We start from the raw sequence: 20,258 nt of genomic DNA, 5'->3' as shown, positions 1-20,258 counted from the left end.
CGGAGGCCTACTAGAGCCACTCCCCGTTCCCACTCGGCCATGGGAGAGTGTCTCAATGGACTTCATTAGTGAATTACCAAAAGTGGACCAATTTTGCGCTGCAATGGTAGTAGTTGATCGATTTTCCAAGTATGCCACCTTTGTGCCGATACATAAGACATGTGGTGCTGAAGCAACTATTGCTCTATTCTTCAAGCACATAGTGAAGTAATGGGGATTGCCGAAGAACATTGTCAGCGACAGAGATCCTAGATTCAGAAGCATCTTTTGGTCAGAGTTGTTCCAAATGATGGGGTAGGTGCTAAATATGTTGTCAAGTCACCATCCCCAATCGGATAGGCAAACAGAGAGATTCAACGGACTCCTGGAAGAATATCTGCGCCAATTTGTGAGTGACAACCAGAAAGATTGGGTCAGGTTCCTTGATGAGGCACAACTCTGCTTCAATGCTCCGAAAATTTCTGCATCCAACACAAGCCCCTTTGAGCTGGTGACAGGCCAACAACCCCTTCTACTACACACGGTAGCGGGAACTGAAGATGGAAGAAGCCATCAAGCTTGAGAATTCACAAAAGAATGGGAACATAATACTGAGATTGCTCGTGCATACCTAGAACGATCATCGAAGCGCATGAAGAAATGGGCCGATCAAAATAGAAGGCCAGTCGAGTTCGATGTGGGAGATATGGTGATGGTGAAGGTGTTACCGGAACAACTAAGGTTCCTTAGAGGCAGAGATCGCAGACTCGTCAGAAAATATGAAGGCCCCATCTGCATCACTAAACGGATTGGAAAGAGTGCTTACAAGGTTAAACCTCCTACATGGATGAAGATACATCCGGTGTTCCATGTTAGCATGCTCAAACCCTACCATCCAGATGAAGAAGATTCTAACCGCAATATCAGCACCCGCGCCAACATCAGATTCCGACATCGCGCAACCACCTCAACTGAAGACAGAAGCAGCTTCACTAGTTTATTGCTTTCTTTAGTTTCTTTTGTAATTTTGTAAGTCGTCGAGGACGTCGACATCTTTAGTGGGGGAGGATGTTAGAATCCAACCTTCCTTACCTTGTACTTTTCTTATTTTCCTTGTATTTATCTTATCTAAACTTTCTAGGACTCTTCTTTGAAGTTTCTAGGCTTTAGATAAGATTATTATGTTACTATCATTCCAGTGTCCACTGGCAGTTTTTAGCTAATTCAAAATAAACCTCTATGAGGGATATGAATCAATACCTCTCACCAGAAGTTGCCTTTTTCTTAATCACTAGCGTTGTTGTATGCCTTTATAGATATTGTGTTGTCGCTCATTTTTAAATTTTCTTGCCTTACTAAAGTCCCCCAAACAGATACACTCGCGTCGTGGGCCCCACTTGTGACTGTTGTGCGCACACAAGTGCCCGATCAGCGCCCGCGTCCCTTTCTTGTTGCCAATAGACAAGAACGCTCATTCTCAGAAACCTTGCTTGCTCGTGCTTCACGGGCCCCCTTTGAAGTTGTTCCGCACAAGGTTTGCGCCCCTACCGCCCAATAGGTATGAGCGTCACACACGTTGTGGTGCCCAAAATATTCGGACCGTTACACCAGACCTGTTTAGAGTTATCGCAGGATAAGAACATATGATCTATTGATTCATTATGATAGTTACATCTTGGATTTGGGCATAGATTTGTTGGGAGAATTTTCCTGGAGAAAAGAATTTCTCTGGTCGGAATAATTTTATGGAAGATTTTCCATAAAAAAATCTTAAGCTTGGGTGGGAGATCCAAGTTCTCTATCTACTTATACTTCCACTTTGAGGCATTTGGGGGAAGGTCATGAGCTAGCTAGGTAGCAGATTTTACTGAGAAATCACCAGAATTTATACAACCCCAAATAGTGTTGTATGCAGTATCATTAAGAGGAATGGGTATGCCTTAAATTTTTATGACCAAAAATTGTGGGACCATTTGAGATAATTCTCCAAAACCTATCGCTTTGAGTCAGTGATTAATTCTAAGACAATATCCTAGGTATTAACTGTGTTATGATCCTTGCTTGTAAGCTCAATCATAGTGTGTTAGCCCACCCAATTATCTAGCCAGAAATTAACTAAAGCACCATTTCCTATTTTCCATCTTATTCCTTTCCATAGGATTTCCTCCTGGCTTAAGATTTGGCGCCTGTAGACACCTAAATCGTGTCCCCATGGGGATGATGACGATACCATTATCCTTGTTAGGTGGTTGGAACAACTCCGTGCGGAAGTACCAATTGCTAGAATACATTCCAAAATCCAAAAGCCAAAGTCCAAACCCCGAGGCCGTTCCCATTCCGGAACTCGGTACAAGATTCAATTTCCGGAAATCAATTTCAAAATCCAAGTACAATATCACCCAATGGACCATTCCATTGGTTTTACAAGGCCTTTTCCAGTCAAAATGGCACTAAGCAATCCAAATTCGGGGGCCGACCCACAAAACCGAGCAAGTCGGGCCTCGTCCCGTAAAACCGAATTCAAAAACCGAAAACGACTAGTTTTTAGTCGCAAGCTTCCTTAAGCTCCAAGCAAGACTACGTGCCAAACAACGTACAATTCGTACAAAGGTACGCCGTAGGACGATTTTATTTCTTCCTACGGGGATGTTTTTTTTAGAAACTTTCGTATTTTTGTACTTTGTAGGAGTCGCCACCAAACATTGTTTAGGGTGTCGTTTGGAAAGACCAAAAAGATGACTCTATTAGGATAAGGCTTTGAATCTTCGAAACGGATGGGTGAGATCCGGGCAAGGGAACGAGATGCTTATTCCGCGAGCTTTAGAAATAATTCAAGTGCGTGACACAACATTTTCGAAAAATACCCTAGTTTAGACTATGTAGGTTTGAGTTTAGAGAAAATATAATTTCCACTTTGTATTGTGGCCACTTTCCTTTAAAGTTAAATTAAGGGAACCTAAGATCGGTTTGTCCAAGAAATTATCTTTGTTAAGCGTGGTGTAGCCTTGCATTTTGTTGAATTTAGCATGTGCGGTGATGAAAGCGATAAGCAAGTAAAGCAACATCACAATTGAAAATAAGTGCGGAATTATTAAAGTACAAGGCCCCCTAGAAATGGACTAGGGAGTAGGTCCACATTGCCTAGAAGGACTAGGCAAGTAAAGTTGCGGAATTGAAAGTGCGGAATTGAAATGCGGAATTGAAATTGCGTAATTGAAAGGTGCGGAATTCAAATTGCGGAATTGAAAGGTGCGGAATTGAAGGGTGCATAATTGAAATTGCGGAATAGAAATTGCAATATTGAAATAGAATTTAAGCACATGAGGTCCGAACGCCAAACGACTACTTAAAAATAAGTGCGTCCGACACGGAGTCAAAGCTAAAAAAATCTCAACTTAGGATGGATTGTTCACCCAAAGTATCCTAGATTTTGCATATAGAACTTGAACTTGAAAAGTTTGAAACTTGAAATGTTGAACTTTGAAATATTGAACTTGAACTTGAAATATTGAACTTGAAACTTGAAATATTGAACTTAAGAGACTTGAATCTCAAAGATCGGGCCTTTTAATGTTAAAAAGGTTAGATCTTTGATGAGCTCTTACTTTGAAATGATCCTAGTTTTAGGGAAGTGATTATGAACAACCCTAAACATCATTGGATCTTGAAACTTGAACTTGAAATTTGAAAAGTGGAGTCTTGAATCTTATAGACTAAACCTTTAAACATTAGAAAGGTATCATCTTTGATTACTCCATATTTTGAAGGTGATTCTAGTTCAAGGAAGTGATTACAAACAATCGTGAACATAATTGAATCTCAAAAGTTTGTATTTTGTATCACATAAAGTTTGGATTTTGAAAGAAATGTATGATTGTTGTAAGTGAAATTTTTATTGTTAAAAATGCCAACTTACTAATCATTTTTGAAATAGGAAAATCAAAGAAACATGATTGAATATGGTGGGATTCGGAATTACCTATTTAGGCTTAGGCAAGAATTCCATTTAGAGCTCCCAATTGCTTAGAACTTGAAATGTTGTACTCCCTCCGTCCCGGAATACTCGACCCGGTTTGACCGGCACAGAGTTTAAGGAACTTGAATTGACTTATTTAATTTAATAGGTAGTAGTTGATAGTGGGGTATTATTTTAATGTAGTTAGTGGGAGGTGGGTTAAGAGGTGGGGTTGGGGGAGAGTATGGGTTGAATTTTTAATTATTTTTTGTATGGAGTAGGGGGTAGGTGGGTTAATAGGGGTGGAGTGAGAAATAATATAATATTGTTAGAATATTTCCATTTTTAGAAACAGGTCAAGTATTAAGGGACGACCCGATAAGGAAAACAGGTCAAGTATTCCGAGACAGAGGGAGTATGAGATTTTGGAGGATTTTTGGATTTTGATTTGAGGGGCAATTTTTGTATTACGACGTTATGTTTCGATTTTTGCCTCCCTTAATGCTTAGAATTAAGGGTATTTATAGGAGGATTTGCTGCTAAACGCCAGCCATTGCCAGCGCAGCACGCAGCTGGCAGCGCTGGTGACGTTGGCGCGGATGCCGCAAAAACAAGGACGCGGGCTCCGTCCTTGCTTTGTCTTGTATTGGTGTACCTTCGTACGATTTGTACGAAGTTTGGTATGTAGTTTTTCTTGGGGATTAAGACTTGATTTGCGTCTAAAAACAAGCTGTTTCGGGTTTTTGAATTTCGGTTTTACGGGACGAGGCCCGGCTTGCTCGGTTTTGTGGGTCGGCGCCCGAATTTGGATTGCTTAATGTCATTTTTACTGGAAAAGACCTTGTAAAACCAATGGAATGGTCCATTGGGTGAGTTTTTACTTTGATTTTGTAATTGATTTTTGAACATTGCATTTTGTACCGAGTTCCGGAATGGGAACGGCCTCGGGGATTGGATTTTGGATCTTGGATTTTGGAAACGTTCTTAGCAATTTCCGCACGGAGTTTCTCCAACCGCCTAATAAGGATAATGGTATCGTCATCAACCCAGTGGGAAGACATGATTTAGGTGTCTACAGAATCCCCCACTTTGACTAAGCGTTCGGTTAGGAAAGCGCTAGTCAAAGTATTCGACTTGGGACGGAGAACGATCAAGATGTTCTGCAATCAAGACCATTCTTTGTACGCCGGTACCTGCACAAAACTGGTGTTAGAAAAAAAAGGATAGAGTCTACCTCCATGCGGTTGTGACGACTCCGATTTGTACTTGTACTGCTCTTCCGCCTTTGGTCTGGGACGGAGCTTGGCATCGAAAATTTTTGAATTTTTGATTTTTTGAATCGCAAATTTTGAATACCCGGAATTAATCCGTTGGGGATGCGTTTCACTGGGGATAAGAGCTTTTTATTGGCTCTTAGGATTTTGAAATTTCGGCTGACTTTCCTGGAGCTTGGGTCCGTTGGGAGTCGAACGCCTGAGTCGTTGTATTTTTTGGGCTTCGTATTCTTGAAATGCTCATCTGTTTGTGCTTGGAGATACGGGTGTATACCCGTATTTTCGGAGGATAGCACGATTCGACGTTTGATGCCTAGTGAAAGAAACCGTAGCAGCAAAGGACGTGCAATCAGCACGGGAGACCGCGCGATGAAGATTCCTGCGCATGAAGCAGGCAGCGTAGGGCGCTGAGCTCGGCGTTCGACGCGGGGCTGTGCTATAAAAAGCACCCCTTGCTGTGCCATTTTGAAGAACACTCTCTTGCATTCTCTTGCTTCATTTTCTCTTAAAGGTCGAATAATCTCTCCCCTTGGTCTTGTTCTTGCCTTGTCCATGTAAGTATTTCATGTTTTTTCTTATGAAATAATCTATAGGATTGCATGTAGCTTTGATTTTTCTTGTATTTGGAATGATACTTGTATGATACTAGGCTTCTTGAATCTTGTAGAAAATTGTTTGATAGCCACTTGAACTTGAACTGTTGGAACTTGTAGATTTGAATTTTGAAAATTTTCTGAACTTTATACCTGATATTTGTAGATAGTGGTCTCACTGGTGACCTTGCGGGGTCTCGGGAGAGAATAAGCTAGGATGCCCAGATGTTGTTTTCAGAACTTTTGAGTGCTGGCTTCGGCATGGGTAGCCTAGGCGTTGGTGCAGAACTTGTATACCTGCTTTGGCGTGGATAGCCTAGGCGTTGGTGTAGAACTTTGTATACCCGCTTCGGCACTAGGCGTTGGTGTAGAATTTGTATGTTGAACTAGAGGTCCCTGGCTGAATTTGTACTGCCACTGGGGATTTTGGAATTTTTGACTTTGTACAGGCTAGTATAGAATAGCCTCTGAATCTTTGACTTTTGTGCGGGCTAGTATAGGATAGCCCCACTAGTACATAATTGAGTTTATGTAACACGTGTTGGTAACACTTTTTGAAATGAAAAATTATTACTCCCTCCGTCCCGGAATACTTGACCTGTTTTCCTTATCGGGCCGTCCCTTAATACTTGACCTGTTTCTAAAAATGGAAATATTCTAACAATATTATATTATTTCTCACTCCACCCCTATTAGCCCACCTACCCCCTACTCCATACAAAAAATAATTAAAAATTCAACCCCTACTCTCCCCCAACCCCACCCCTTTACACATTTCCCACTAACTACATTAAAATAATACCCCACTATCAACTACTACCTATTAAATTAAATAAGTCAATTCAAGTCCCTTAAACTCTGTGCCGGTCAAACCGGGTCGAGTATTCCGGGACGGAGGGAGTAGATTTATAAGTAAAATCTTATAACAGTTTTTTAGAATGTAACACTTCATGTAACACTTTTAACATAAGTAACATTACAAAGTAACACTTTCAAAATAAGTAACATTACAAGGTAACACTTTTTAAATAGGTAACATTTTATGGTAACACTAATATGTGTTACCTTATTTTTTACGAAGAAATTAAAAATTAAATACTTAATTATAATTATATTGGCTAGCTTGCAAATAAGTGTTAATCCCAAAAACCTCGATTAGGTCGAATCTAGAAAGCCTGGAATAGTAGAATTGTCCCTCTGAAAAAGCATTGTCGCCCAAGGCATCTCAGAACTCATCTTCTGATCGAAACCGCCAGAGACAAATTGAAAACAAAAAACAATTCTAATCTCTGTAACAATTCATCCTTAGGTCTCGTAGTATTGGGTTTCATCAGAAAAAACTAACTAGTCATCGTCTTTGGTATTGGGTTTTATCCATTAGTGCGCACTTCCATTTTCAGGTAATTTTTTATTTGTTATGTGTGTTATTAATTTTTTTGGTTGTTTAATTATTAATTTTCTAGATTTCTATGATTCGGTGTTTGATGTCTATGAATTTCAAGATTTTATTGTTTAATTGTTTTTGATTGGATTCTGTATGTTTATTGATTTTGTGTCTGATGCCGTATTATTGGCTTTAATTTATAAATTCAGTATTTCGAGTATGTTGATTTTGTGTTCGTTGTTACTATTAGCTTTGAATTTATTGATTTGGTAATTTGTATTTGTGAGTTATGAATCTGAACTTTTATGTGTCATTGGTTTCACCTTGAATTGGGTATTCGAGAAGGAGTATAATTTGTGGGTTCTTGTTAAAAACTTCGTTTGCTGGTATAATTCAGGAAGGAGAAGTATAATTTGTGGTTTCACTTGCCTGGTTGCTGACTGTCAGTTTGGTTTTGGGTTGCAGTCATTGCTTGTGGTGATAAAAATTTTGGTACCTTGTGTTTGGGAAGGAGTTTAGAGCCTTAGTTTGGGTGCTTACTCTTCTTAATTAAATGATCATTGAATACTCTCGCAGAGTTAAAGCCTTGTACCAAGGGTCAAAGGGTTAATTGTTGAGAGCTTAGCTGCTTTTGAGCGTTCAAACAGGGTAAATGGGGAGCTCTTGTTGTGGTTTACTTTTCTAACTTATTTAGTACTCAAAGAGACCTTATAAACTAGTATAGTGGCAGATTGTGAGAAGACTTTTAATATTTTTAACTAAAAGAAAGGGATAGGGAACGATCATTAGAAATGAATTACTTTGAGTCCTTTCTTAAGGCCTACAACATGGATGCCACTGAGTCATATCTATCGGTTTTGTCATTCACTCTGAATTTTATGTGTCGTGCTTTCATTTTGAATTGACTATAATATATGGGTTCTTGTTAAAAACTTTGTTTGCGGTTTCTTGTTAAAAACTTCGAGTCCGAGTAACACAACTTGTGATTTTGGCTCTTGAGTGCACCTTATTGTCCTATCTTTTATATATTTACAACCTTCGAAAACATTTTTATTTGTAATGGAGGGAGTAAGCAAAAAGCCAACATCATGACAATTAGTCTATAACTCACATAATTAGCCCCCTTTCGTATTATTCTGTTGGCAAGGAAACAAATTTCACTTTAATTAAGTTGATCAAAACAGAAACTCTGTGCACATTCGTGTGGTGAAAGTTTGAAACTAAAGCTCATTACTCTGTTGAAAACAGTTTATGTTGCAAAGTTTAGTTGAAAGTTGCCTGTTCATGTGGTTTTTTCTTGTTGCTTGGGTCTTGAATAGATTTTCTGGAGCAAGTTTGCAAATTTTACAAGAATATTGTGCTTTTTTGCTTCACTAAAATGTATTCTTTACTATTTAGTTGCCAATAGCTCTCTTACTGGCCTGCAAATTATAATATAGTTCGGAAGCATACATTATAGTCGGTGGAGTGAAGCTTTCTGTCATTTACCGTTCCACCCCTTGTCTTTTCCTCTCTAAGGTTTCTTTTAACTCTTGTCTCTCTCGTTTGGTGTCATAAAACGTCTTATACATCCCATGTTGTAACTTATTGGCTATTTTATCAGCATGTTACGCTATTCATTAGTCATTAGCTGGAAAATAGTTGATGTTTGTCTATGCTACTGAATTTTGTTTAGTTGGTCCTATATAGCTTGGGTCGTGGGCAATTTGAGAATAATATTCTCTTTAAAGAAGACTGTTCATGATTAATGAGGTGCTTTGATCAAGAGTTTTAGGACTGCCCTTTTTTTCCCTAATGTGGTGAGTTAGCAGTTTATTGCATCATGCTCCAGTCAAGGAACAAATTTGGAGTTGCATGTTACATATTCAGAACCTGTGTTGTGATTGATTGTTTACAAGTTGTTACTATATCTTGTTTCAGATATTCAAAAGTTGCCTTATTTTGCCATCCAGCCCCCCCCCCCCCCCCCCCGCCCCCCGCCAAATTTTCCCTAGGGCGTATGAGAATCCGGTTGTCAAATTACAATAAAATTATTGCAACATAACACTTGACATAGATTGTTTTAAATCTGTTGTGCATTCTGAAGTGTTGGTAGAAAGAACGGAATCTGAGATCATTATTATTGCAGTTGCTAACTCTTATGTTTAGTTGACGTCATGCCTGAATAACTCAAGTGTGGAAACTTATCGAGTGACAACTTGTTGAAGGAAATAATGCCCTTGGTCCAAGTATGCATTTAATGACAAGTCTAATAAATGCGGTTCAGTATTAATTAACAAGTTAATAATTCAGTGAGATCAAGTGAGCTGAATGCCTAGCTAGAGGCCGCTTCAGTTCAAGTGGAATTAATGATATTAATCCACAGCTTACTCTTGACTGAACCCGTAGGGTCACACAAATAGTACGTAAACGGATCAAGTATTTAATGGCATTAAATACTCCATCTATGGATATTCGGAATCGACGGATCTTGGTTTCAGTGGGAGCTAAGATCGTCAAAGGCGAACAATGAATACTCCGGAAACGATGATATTGCCGAAAACTTGTCATTTTGGAAATGGGATCTTTCTCCAAAAAGACACCATCTCGAGCAACAAACACCTTGTTCTCAGATGTATTGTAGAAGTAATACCCCTTTGTTTCCTTTGGATAGCCCACAAGGATACATTTGTCAGATTTCGGATGAAGTTTGTCTGAAATTAATCGTTTGACGTATACTTCACATCCCCAAATCTTAAAAAAAGACACATTTGGAGGCTTTCCAAACCATAACTCATATGGAGTCTTTTCGACAGCTTTAGACGGAGCTCTATTTATAGTGAGTGCAGCTGTATTTAGTGCATGTCCCCAAAATTCTATCGGAAGTTCGGCCTGACCCATCATTGACCTGACCATGTCTAGCAAGGTTCTGTTCCTCCGTTCCGACACACCGTTCCATTGTGGTGTTCCAGGAGGAGTCAATTCTGATAGAATTCCACATTCTTTCAGATGGTCATCAAATTCATAGCTCAGATATTCACCGCCTCTATCAGACCGCAGTGCCTTAATCTTCTTGCCTAATTGATTCTCTACTTCACTCTGAAATTCCTTGAATTTATCAAAGGATTCAGACTTATGCTTCATTAGGTAGACATAACCATATCTACTGAAGTCATCAGTGAAAGTGATAAAGTAGCTGAAACCACCTCTAGCATTTGTACTCATTGGTCCACATACATCTGTATGGATTAAACCCAATAGTTCAGTTGCTCTTTCTCCAACTTTAGAGAAAGGTTGCTTTGTCATTTTGCCAAGTAAACATGATTCGCATTTACCATAATCCTCTAAGTCAAATGGTTCTAGAATTCCTTCCTTTTGAAGTCTTTCTAAGCGTTTCAAGTTTATATAGCCTAATCGACAATGCCACAGATAGGTGAGATCTGAATCATCCTTTTTGGCCTTTTTGGTATTTATGTTATAAACTTGTTTGTCGTGATCTAATAAATAAAGTCCATTGACTAATCTAGCAGATCCATAAAACATCTCTTTAAAATAAAACGAACAACTATTGTCTTTTATTAAAAAGGAAAATCCCTTAGCATCTAAACAAGAAACTGAAATGATGTTTTTAGTAAGACTTGGAACATGGAAACACTCTTCCAGTTCCAAAACTAGCCCGGAGGGCAACGACAAATAATAAGTTCCTACAGCTAATGCAGCAATCCGTGCTCCATTCCCCACTCGTAGGTCGACTTCACCCTTGCTTAACTTTCTACTTCTTCTTAGTCCCTGTGGATTGGAACATATGTGTGAGCCACAACCTGTATCTAATACCCAAGAAGTTGAATTAGCAAGTATACAGTCTATAACGAAAATACCTGAAGATGGAACGACTGTTCCGTTCTTCTGATCTTCCTTTAGCTTTGAACATTCTCTTTTGTAATGGCCTATTCGATTACAGTAAAGACAACTTGATGTGGACTTGTCCTGCTTTGATTTAGCATTGCCCTTGGACTTTCCACTTTTCTTGAACGGTCTCCCTCTAGCCTTGAGTAAATCTTTGGCGTCACGGTCCAGTATTATCTCAGCCTTTCTGACAAGGTGAACAAATTCTGCAACTGTTTCTTCTCTTGGTTCACTAAGGTATAGTTGCTTGAAGCGACCAAACCCACTGTGTAGTGAATTGAGCAAGATAGAGACTGCCATCCTTTCGCTTATTGGTGTTCCTAGTAGACTTAGGCGATCAAAGTATGAACGCATAAGATCCACATGGAACCTCAGTGGTGAAGGAAATAATGCCCTTGGTCCAAGTATGCATTCTATGTTAAGTCTAATAAGTGCGGTTCAGTATTAATTAACAAGTTAATAATTCAGTGAGATCAAGTGAGCTGAATGCCTAGCTAGAGGCCGCTTCAGTTCAAGTGGAATTAATGATATTAATCCACAGCTTACTCTTGACTGAACCCGTAGGGTCACACAAATAGTACGTAAACGGATCAAGTATTTAATGGCATTAAATACTCCATCTATAGATATTCGGAATCGACGGATCTTGGTTTCAGTGGGAGCTGAGATCGTCACAGGCAAGAAATGAATGCTCCGGAAACGATGATATTGCCGGAAACAGAAATATGGATCGTATCGGAAATACAAATATTATCCAAGTCGTAGATGTTGCCGGAAACGGAAACATGGTACGTATCGGAAAATATTATCGGAAATGGAAATATTGCCGGAATCGGAAATATTGCCGGAAACGGAAATATTGTCAGAATCGGAAATATTATCGGATTCGGAAAATAATTCCGGAAACGGAAATATTAAATATTTGTTCGAAACGCAAATTAATTCCGGAATCGGAAATATTAAATATTGTTCGTATCGGAAATGAATTCCGGAATCGGGAAATTAATCGGAAGCGTATCGTACGAATTAGCATAGGACGAGGCCTGCCAGACGAAGGCCCAGCACGAAGCCGGGCCATCGCCCAGCAAGCCAGCGCGCCACAACGCACCAGCCAAGGCTGCGTCAGGCCCACCGCAAGGCAGGCCCAGCGCGCGCCAACGCTGCGGCAGCGTGTGGGCCTCGTGGCAATGGGCTGCGAGCTCGCGGGCTGCGCGCGCGCGCATGGCGCCCCTCGTGGGCTGCTGTGCGTGCGTGTGTGTGTTTGTGTGCTAGACGAATCCTAAAGCTATCAGGTTTCGACATATGATTAAATTCCTAAACCTAAAAGGATGAATTAATTAAATAAGAATTCTATTAGGATTCTAGTTTAATTAATTCGTATCCTAATAGGATTACAATTCCCTTTCCATACCTCTATAAATAAAGGCCTAGGGTCATTATTTTATAAAGAGTATTCAAGTATTCAAAGTGATTTTTGAGAGCAAAAATTCAGTCATACAATTGCCTACATTAGCCAAAAATTCTAAGTACCTTAAGGGCGATCCTAGTTGGTCAAGCTTAAGGCGGATCCGGACGTGCTGTGGACTATCTACGGAGGGACGACACTTGGAGTCCTAAAGACTTGTTCTTGTTCGGTTCGGGCGCAGCTAGGGAGGGCACGCAACAAAGTGTATGCATCTAAACTATGCTAAATGATTATGTGTAAATAATATGCTTTCCTGGCTTTATGGTTTTTCCGCATGATTTATGAATTGTCATATGTATCATAACCTAATAGTGGTATCACGAGCCTCTTATTATTTTCATAATCTAAATTGCATGAACATGGTTAAATATTACAAATTTGCAAGAATTAAAAGGGGTGATTAATTTTCGTAATTGTTAATTAATTGCAAATTGCGTTTATTTAATTATACGTACGCAGTTTTTCGGCAGTTTCTTCGTTACTCATCCAAATCGATTGATTTTTGTGTCAATTCCGCATGTAAAAGGCATTCTAAAATTTTGACAAAAAGAGTATTTTTCGGCCGAACCCAGAATTCTCAAATTCGAAGCCTAACTATGACTTTTCGGAGGTTTTAGTTTTTCGAATGCAAAGTTTCGTAAATTTAAGATGTTAAATTAAATATTTGCGATTCTTGTTGATAAATCTTGAATTTTTGATTGACCTACTATATATGTTTAACAAGTTTGAATGCCTAGCCTTGTTAATTATGCAATCTAATTTGTAATTATGATTAATTTGTTGAAAATTGGAATAATTTAGAATTAATTTGATTTTCATAATTAGTTATAATTTAATCGGTTTTTTCATGAAATGCCCCTGAGGTTTGCAAGAATGCACCAAATACCCTCGCGTCTTTTGAATCACATAATATACCCCTATTTTTGCCTAAGTTTGCACCAAATACCCCTAAGCCGACCTTCTGTTAGTCCTCCGTTAAGTCATGTTTAAAATTCACAGAATGCACCTATCTATGAACTTATTGCACAATATACACCTATTTGTAAACTAAGTTGCACCAAATACCGAAACGACTTTTATATTACAGAAATGGAATCAAGTTTATTAGTTATGAACACAACTAAGTGTTGAATGTTGTTGATGTTGCTGACATTTTTAATGTCTTTTACAATAATTGTACTCCGTATTATTTTTCCATCCAAGACAACTAAATATATTGGTCCCCTTCAATTTTTGTATATGTCACTAAATGCTCTACATTGGTGGAAACTGTGAACTGTAGAACAAAATATTACGGAGTAGTAGTTGCTTTGATATCTAAGCTAGGTACGCACACATGAAAGAGCTTCTATTTTTTAGAAGTTTGTACCAATGTTTTATTTTGGGAGGTAAACAAAACTCTATTGGACAACTTGATCGATCAAAACAGTCCCTGTAGTTTTTCTCTCTTCAATGGCCAGTACCACCTACAACGTTTTTCATAATGCGATTTTTCACTGTTGTTTTAAATTTTAATTCAAAATTTCAAATAATCTTCTACAAAAAAATACAATTTACTTTCCTTCCCTACCTATCTCAATAGTCAATACTAATCTGTAAAAACTGATCAAAAATGACAAAATCTTTGAGGAAAAAAAAACCAGAAACACAATTCATATGGGAAAGAAGAAGAAAACAAACAACCACAATTAAAAGAGGAAGATGGGAAAGAAATTTACAAAGAATGTGATTGTGGAGGACAACAGGTAGAAAAAAAGAAATTGAAGAAGGGGAAGTGAGTAAATCAAATGAACCAGAAAAAGAGAATGAGAAAGTGGAAGAACAACTCTAGCACCCACTCTATCAAATTGTTGAATCACAACAGCACCCTCCCTTCCAAAACGCTCCACCATTCATTCTCCAATCTCCCTTCCCTTCTCCTCCCTATCCGTCACTGCCACCGCCGTGGGCCCTGCCCCCGCTAATCGTACATCTGAACGCTCACCCTTCAATAGTTTTAGATTACAACGCTCCCCCTTCAATAGCTTAGATTCTCGCTAATCGTACACTGGAAACTTTAGATTCGTACTCAAGTTCGTCGTGTATGAGGTCGATTGGATATAGAGGGGAGCCAAAGAGGGAGTTCACAACAACAGAAGCCGCCGAAGATCTGAGACCGGAGCCAAGTGGGAGCCCTTTATGGAGAGTTAGAGAAAGGTCGATGGAGGAAATGTTGAGGAAGTCGACACTGGGACGGGTGTTGACGACGGCAGCGGGGGCGAAGGTGGTGACGGAGGTGAGGAGTGGTGTTGGTTAGGAGTGGTGGTTGTGAGGAGACGGAGGTTCAGTGGTGAGGGTAAGGTGGGTTGAGTGGGAGGAGAGAGAAAATTTGCAAATTAATGGGATTTAAGTGAAAGAATGTCATTAAGGGTAAAATGGTAAACTACAGCTAACGGAGGACTAACGTCCGTTACCTCCAAGTGTATTTGATGAACACTACGAAAAAATAGGGGTATATTATGTGATTCAAAAGACGCGAGGGTATTTGGTGCATTTTTGTAAACCTCAGGGGCATTTCATGAAAAAACCGTAATTTAATTAGATACCTATGATTAAAAACCACCATAAAAATTGTAAATTTATGTTAAATTTTAAATTTTTATGACCTAGACTTGAATCCATGTTAATCGGAAATCAATTAAATAATAAATTTTCGATTTTTCGCCCTAAAATTATGAAATTAATATTATTTATTAATTTGTCATTAATTTTGAATATAAATTTTTAATTTTTATGCGACTCGCTCATATAACTTGCACGCACAAAGCAATGGACGCTACGTGTTACCCTTAAGGGGTGTTGTATAGTGCGGGCATGTGACGACGAGCAAGGGAGCTCGTCGCCCATGCGGTACGAATTCAATGAGCAAGGCCATGGTGCACGAGCGCAAGGCAGCAGCCCTGCCTTGTGTCGTGGGCTGTGTGCGATGGGCGAATGGGCGAGGGCGAGAGCAAGGCACGAGCAGTCGCGTGTGGGCAGCAAGCGAGCTGCGCCACAGCGCGCACTGCCTCGCGCAAGCATGCGGAGCCTCGCGCGAAGCGAGCGCTAGTGTGCGTGCGACGAGCGCTGCGCCCAGCGATGGCGTGCAGCGTGCTTGTTGCGACGTGCGACGAGCGCTGCGCCCAGCGATGGCCTGCAGCATGCTTGTTGCGACGTGCGACGAGCGCTGCGCCCAGCGATGGCGAGCAGCTTGCTTGTTGCGACGTGCGACGAGCGCTGCGCCCAGCAATGGGCTGCGGCAGCATGCTTGTTGCGTCGAGCGCTGGCGCGCGCAGCGAGCACCAGCTGGCGTAATGCCTTGCGATAGTGAGCAGCAGCGATGCGACGCAGCGCATGGGCTGCGCGCACATGGCCAGCGATGGCTGTGTGCGTGTGGCCCATGGACGTGCGTTGCGTGGGATTGTTGCGTAGCGATTAGATCGTTTTGAAATTTTAATTTGAAATTTTCAGTTTACCTAATTTTAATTAATTTTAAAATTAATAATTTAAATTTTTTTCTTGGATTTTAATTTTGAATATTGTAATTATAATAAATTTTATTTATTCTAATTATTTTACTAAAATTAAAAATCATGAATTAATTTAAATACGACTGAAATTAAATTAAACTTTTTGGATTCAATTATAAATTTATATGAGCTTTAAATTTTAATTAAATTTGTATGTTTCCGGTTAGACTAGAAATACATTTTTATGTTTAAAATTAGTAAAGCATATGAATTTATTGGTTTAAGTGGGAGCCCTTTTTAGTCATAAACTCTTGATTAGGTCTACAAATCCTTAAGGTTAAAACAACTTGATTAGAATTAATAAGGACTGAATAATTTGTAGATTATTGGTGCCCTTGATTAATTGCCGCAAATGTTTATGTGATGCATAATGTGTTTTACTAACCAGCTATGTAGGCCATTCATGATAATGAATGGGTGAATGGTAGATATTGTATATGTACTGTTTTGCAGGTTATGAAGTGACTAGTATGGCCCAAATAGGATAAAAAATATGGTCTGCGTACCATTAATTTGAATGTAATTGGTCTAAAGTACCAAAGTTGTTTTTCAATTCAAATATGGTCTGCGTACCATCAAATAGTTGTAATTAGTTTTTAATTATAGCTTATCCTATTTGAAGAAAATGGTGCCTCCCACGGAGATTTTCAAGACGGACTTTGAAGTTAAAGCTTCAAGATGAAGTCGGGCCATACTAGATCACATTTATCTTATGCATGTTTTAAGTTATTTATTGCTTTTAAATATGTCTTAAAATGCATGAGATCAAAAGCTTGATTATGTTGCATGATTAAGGATTTTAGTTCACTTAAAATCTAACCAACATAGTAAGAGCCTTAAGTTCCAAACTTAAAAATTGAGTTAAAAGGTGCCATGCCAAAATATACACTTGCTTGGATATCCTTTACATCAATCTAGTAATAGTTTTCGCTCAGCGAGGTGTTACTTATTGGTCCTAAAGGGGCAAGGTACACAAATAATTGTGAGTACATGTTAGTTTTGGTGAAACTCAACGATATAAGTAAGGAGTCCTTTTATGTCGTGGCAAAATCGATAGGTTTACCTAATAAGTTCTTAGACGTACCTATCAACCAAGAATAGTTTCTAGACTATTAGGAAAAGGCTTTTGCTTACCTAAGATGTTTTAGGATTAAGTCGACAAACTGTGCTTAGTTCTTCAATGATTTTAGGATCTTGGAATCATTTTATTCACACCTGCCGGAACACATAACTTGAATAAAATGCTTAATGAACATTGAATTATGCATGTATGCTAGAATTTAAGTTTATTAAGAGAAACTGTGAATGGTTATTTATTTGTTTATTCTTTTCAATTGTAGTTTTTAACTATGGCAAACAACAATCAAAACATCATCATGGGTTCTGAGCTTATGGTCAAGCTGAACCTGGCAAATTTTCTTGAATGGGAAGCTAAGCTAGTTGAAATAGTCAAACTCAATGGACTTGAGTATGTACTATCACATCCCATGCCAAGCTACTATGCCAGAGACATGACCCCTGAGAGATTTTACGCCTGGGATGTGGATCTCAAAAAGGTTATGAGTCTCATGCTGAACAATATCCCTGATGATTGGGCTAGAAGGTTTGTAGCCTATGAACCTTTTACGCTCATCAAGAATCTGAGGGATATCTGTCGTGGAAGCACGGAGGACAGGGACCTGAACGTCCATGAGTTGATTGAATCAATGTCTGGTCTAAAGGTTAGTTCTCCCAACAGGTGTTATAGGATGGAAGTCCAAGAAACACATGTTCAGCTCCTTCGCACTAAACAGAGGGTAGGCGTCCCACTAAGGTTCCATGTGGATCTTATGCGTTCATACTTTGATCGCCTAAGTCTACTAGGAACACCAATAAGCGAAAGGATGGCAGTCTCTATCTTGCTCAATTCACTACACAGTGGGTTTGGTCGCTTCAAGCAACTATACCTAAGTGAACCAAGAGAAGAAACAGTTGCAGAATTTGTTCACCTTGTCAGAAAGGCTGAAATAATACTGGACTATGAAGCCAAAGATTTACTCAAGTCTAGAAAGAGACCGTTCAAGAAAAGTGGAAAGTCCAAGGGCGATGCTAAATCAAAGCAGGACAAGTCCACATCAAGCTGTCTTTATTGTGATGGAATAGGCTATTACAAAAGAGAATGTCCAAAGCTAAAGGAAGATCAGAAGAACGGAACAGTCGTTCCATCTTCAGGTATTTTCGTTATAGACTGTATACTTGCTAATTCAACTTCTTGGGTATTAGATACAGGTTGTGGCTCACACTTATGTTCCAATCCACAGGGACTAAGAAGAAGTAGAAAGTTAAGCAAGGGTGAAGTCGACCTACGAGTGGGAAATGGAGCACGGATTGCTGCATTAGCTGTAGGAACTTATTATTTGTCGTTGCCCTCCGGGCTAGTTTTGGAACTGGAAGAGTGTTTCCATGTTCCAAGTCTTACTAAAAACATCATTTCAGTTTCTTGCTTAGATGCTAAGGGATTTTCCTTTTTAATAAAAGACAATAGTTGTTCGTTTTATTTTAAAGAGATGTTTTATGGATCTGCTAGATTAGTCAATGGACTTTATTTATTAGATCACGACAAACAAGTATATAACATAAATACCAAAAGGGCCAAAAAGGATGATTCAGATCTCACCTATCTGTGGCATTGTCGATTAGGCCATATAAACTTGAAACGCTTAGAAAGACTTCAAAAGGAAGGAATTCTAGAACCATTTGACTTAGAGGATTATGGTAAATGCGAATCATGTTTACTTGGCAAAATGACAAAGCAACCTTTCTCTGAAGTTGGAGAAAGAGCAAATGAACTATTAGGTTTAATCCATACAGATGTATGTGGACCAATGAGTACAAATGCTAGAGGTGGTTTCAGCTACTTTATCACTTTCACTGATGACTTCAGTAGATATGGTTATGTCTACCTAATGAAGCATAAGTCTGAATCCTTTGACAAATTCAAGGAATTTCAGAGTGAAGTAGAGAATCAATTAGGAAAGAAGATTAAGGCACTGCGGTCTGACAGAGGCGGTGAATATCTGAGCTATGAATTTGATGACCATCTGAAAGAATGTGGAATTCTATCAGAATTGACTCCTCCTGGAACACCACAATGGAACGGTGTGTCTGAACGGAGGAACAGAACCTTGCTAGACATGGTCAGGTCAATGATGGGTCAGGCCAAACTTCCATTAGAATTTTGGGGACATGCACTAAATACAGCTGCACTCACTATAAATAGAGCTCCGTCTAAAGCTGTCGAAAAGACTCCATATGAATTATGGTTTGGAAAGCCTCCAAATGTGTCTTTTCTTAAGATTTGGGGATGTGAAGTATACGTCAAACGATTAATTTCAGACAAACTTCATCCAAAATCTGACAAATGTATCCTTGTGGGCTATCCAAAGGAAACAAAGGGGTATTACTTCTACAATACATCTGAGAACAAGGTGTTTGTTGCTCGAGATGGTGTCTTTTTGGAGAAAGATCACATTTCCAAAATGACAAGTGGGAGAAAAGTAGACCTCGAAGAAATTCGAGTCGAACAACAAACTCTAGAGAATGCTCAAGGTGACATTCAGGATGAAACTCAGAGATCTTTAGAAGAATCTGGTGAGAATCATGGTCAATCTAGAAATGTTACCCCGCGTAGATCGCAAAGATATAGATCTCAACCGGAAAGGTACTTAGGTATTTTGACGAACGAGAGCTATGACATTCTATTACTTGAAATTGATGAACCTGCGACTTACAAACAAGCTATGACGAGCCCTAGCTCCAAGCAATGGCAAGAAGCCATGCAATCTGAATTAGACTCCATGTCTGAAAACCAAGTATGGGATTTGGTCGATTTGCCAGATGGCTACCAAGCCATTGGAAGCAAATGGGTTTTCAAACTGAAAAAGGACAAGGATGGGAAACTTGAAGTTTTCAAAGCTAGATTGGTTGCAAAAGGTTACAGGCAAGTCCACGGTGTGGATTACGATGAAACCTTTTCACCAGTTGCAATGCTAAAGTCTATTCGGATAATGTTAGCAATCGCTGCATATTACGATTACGAAATATGGCAGATGGATGTCAAAACTGCTTTCTTAAACGGCGTTTTAACAGAAACTGTGTTTATGACACAGCCTGAAGGTTTTGAGGATCCAAAGAAT

At 39.2% G+C, this 20,258-nt stretch overlaps 1 protein-coding gene across 1 annotated transcript; it reads left to right on the top strand.

Annotated features, from left to right (window-relative positions):
• Positions 1-6,956: 6,956 nt before the first annotated feature.
• Positions 6,957-18,573, top strand: LOC130464046 (uncharacterized). Its single transcript, XM_056833413.1, has 3 exons — positions 6,957-7,201; positions 17,424-18,294; positions 18,384-18,573. The coding sequence occupies exons 2-3, from the start codon at positions 17,433-17,435 to the stop codon at positions 18,398-18,400; spliced, it is 879 nt and encodes a 292-aa protein (XP_056689391.1). The 5' UTR covers positions 6,957-7,201; positions 17,424-17,432; the 3' UTR covers positions 18,401-18,573.
• Positions 18,574-20,258: the final 1,685 nt, after the last annotated feature.

Source organism: Spinacia oleracea, chromosome 6, assembly GCF_020520425.1.
Source record: "Spinacia oleracea cultivar Varoflay chromosome 6, BTI_SOV_V1, whole genome shotgun sequence".
Classification (NCBI taxonomy): Eukaryota; Viridiplantae; Streptophyta; class Magnoliopsida; order Caryophyllales; family Amaranthaceae; genus Spinacia; species Spinacia oleracea.
This window is presented reverse-complemented; position numbering and strand designations above follow the sequence as displayed.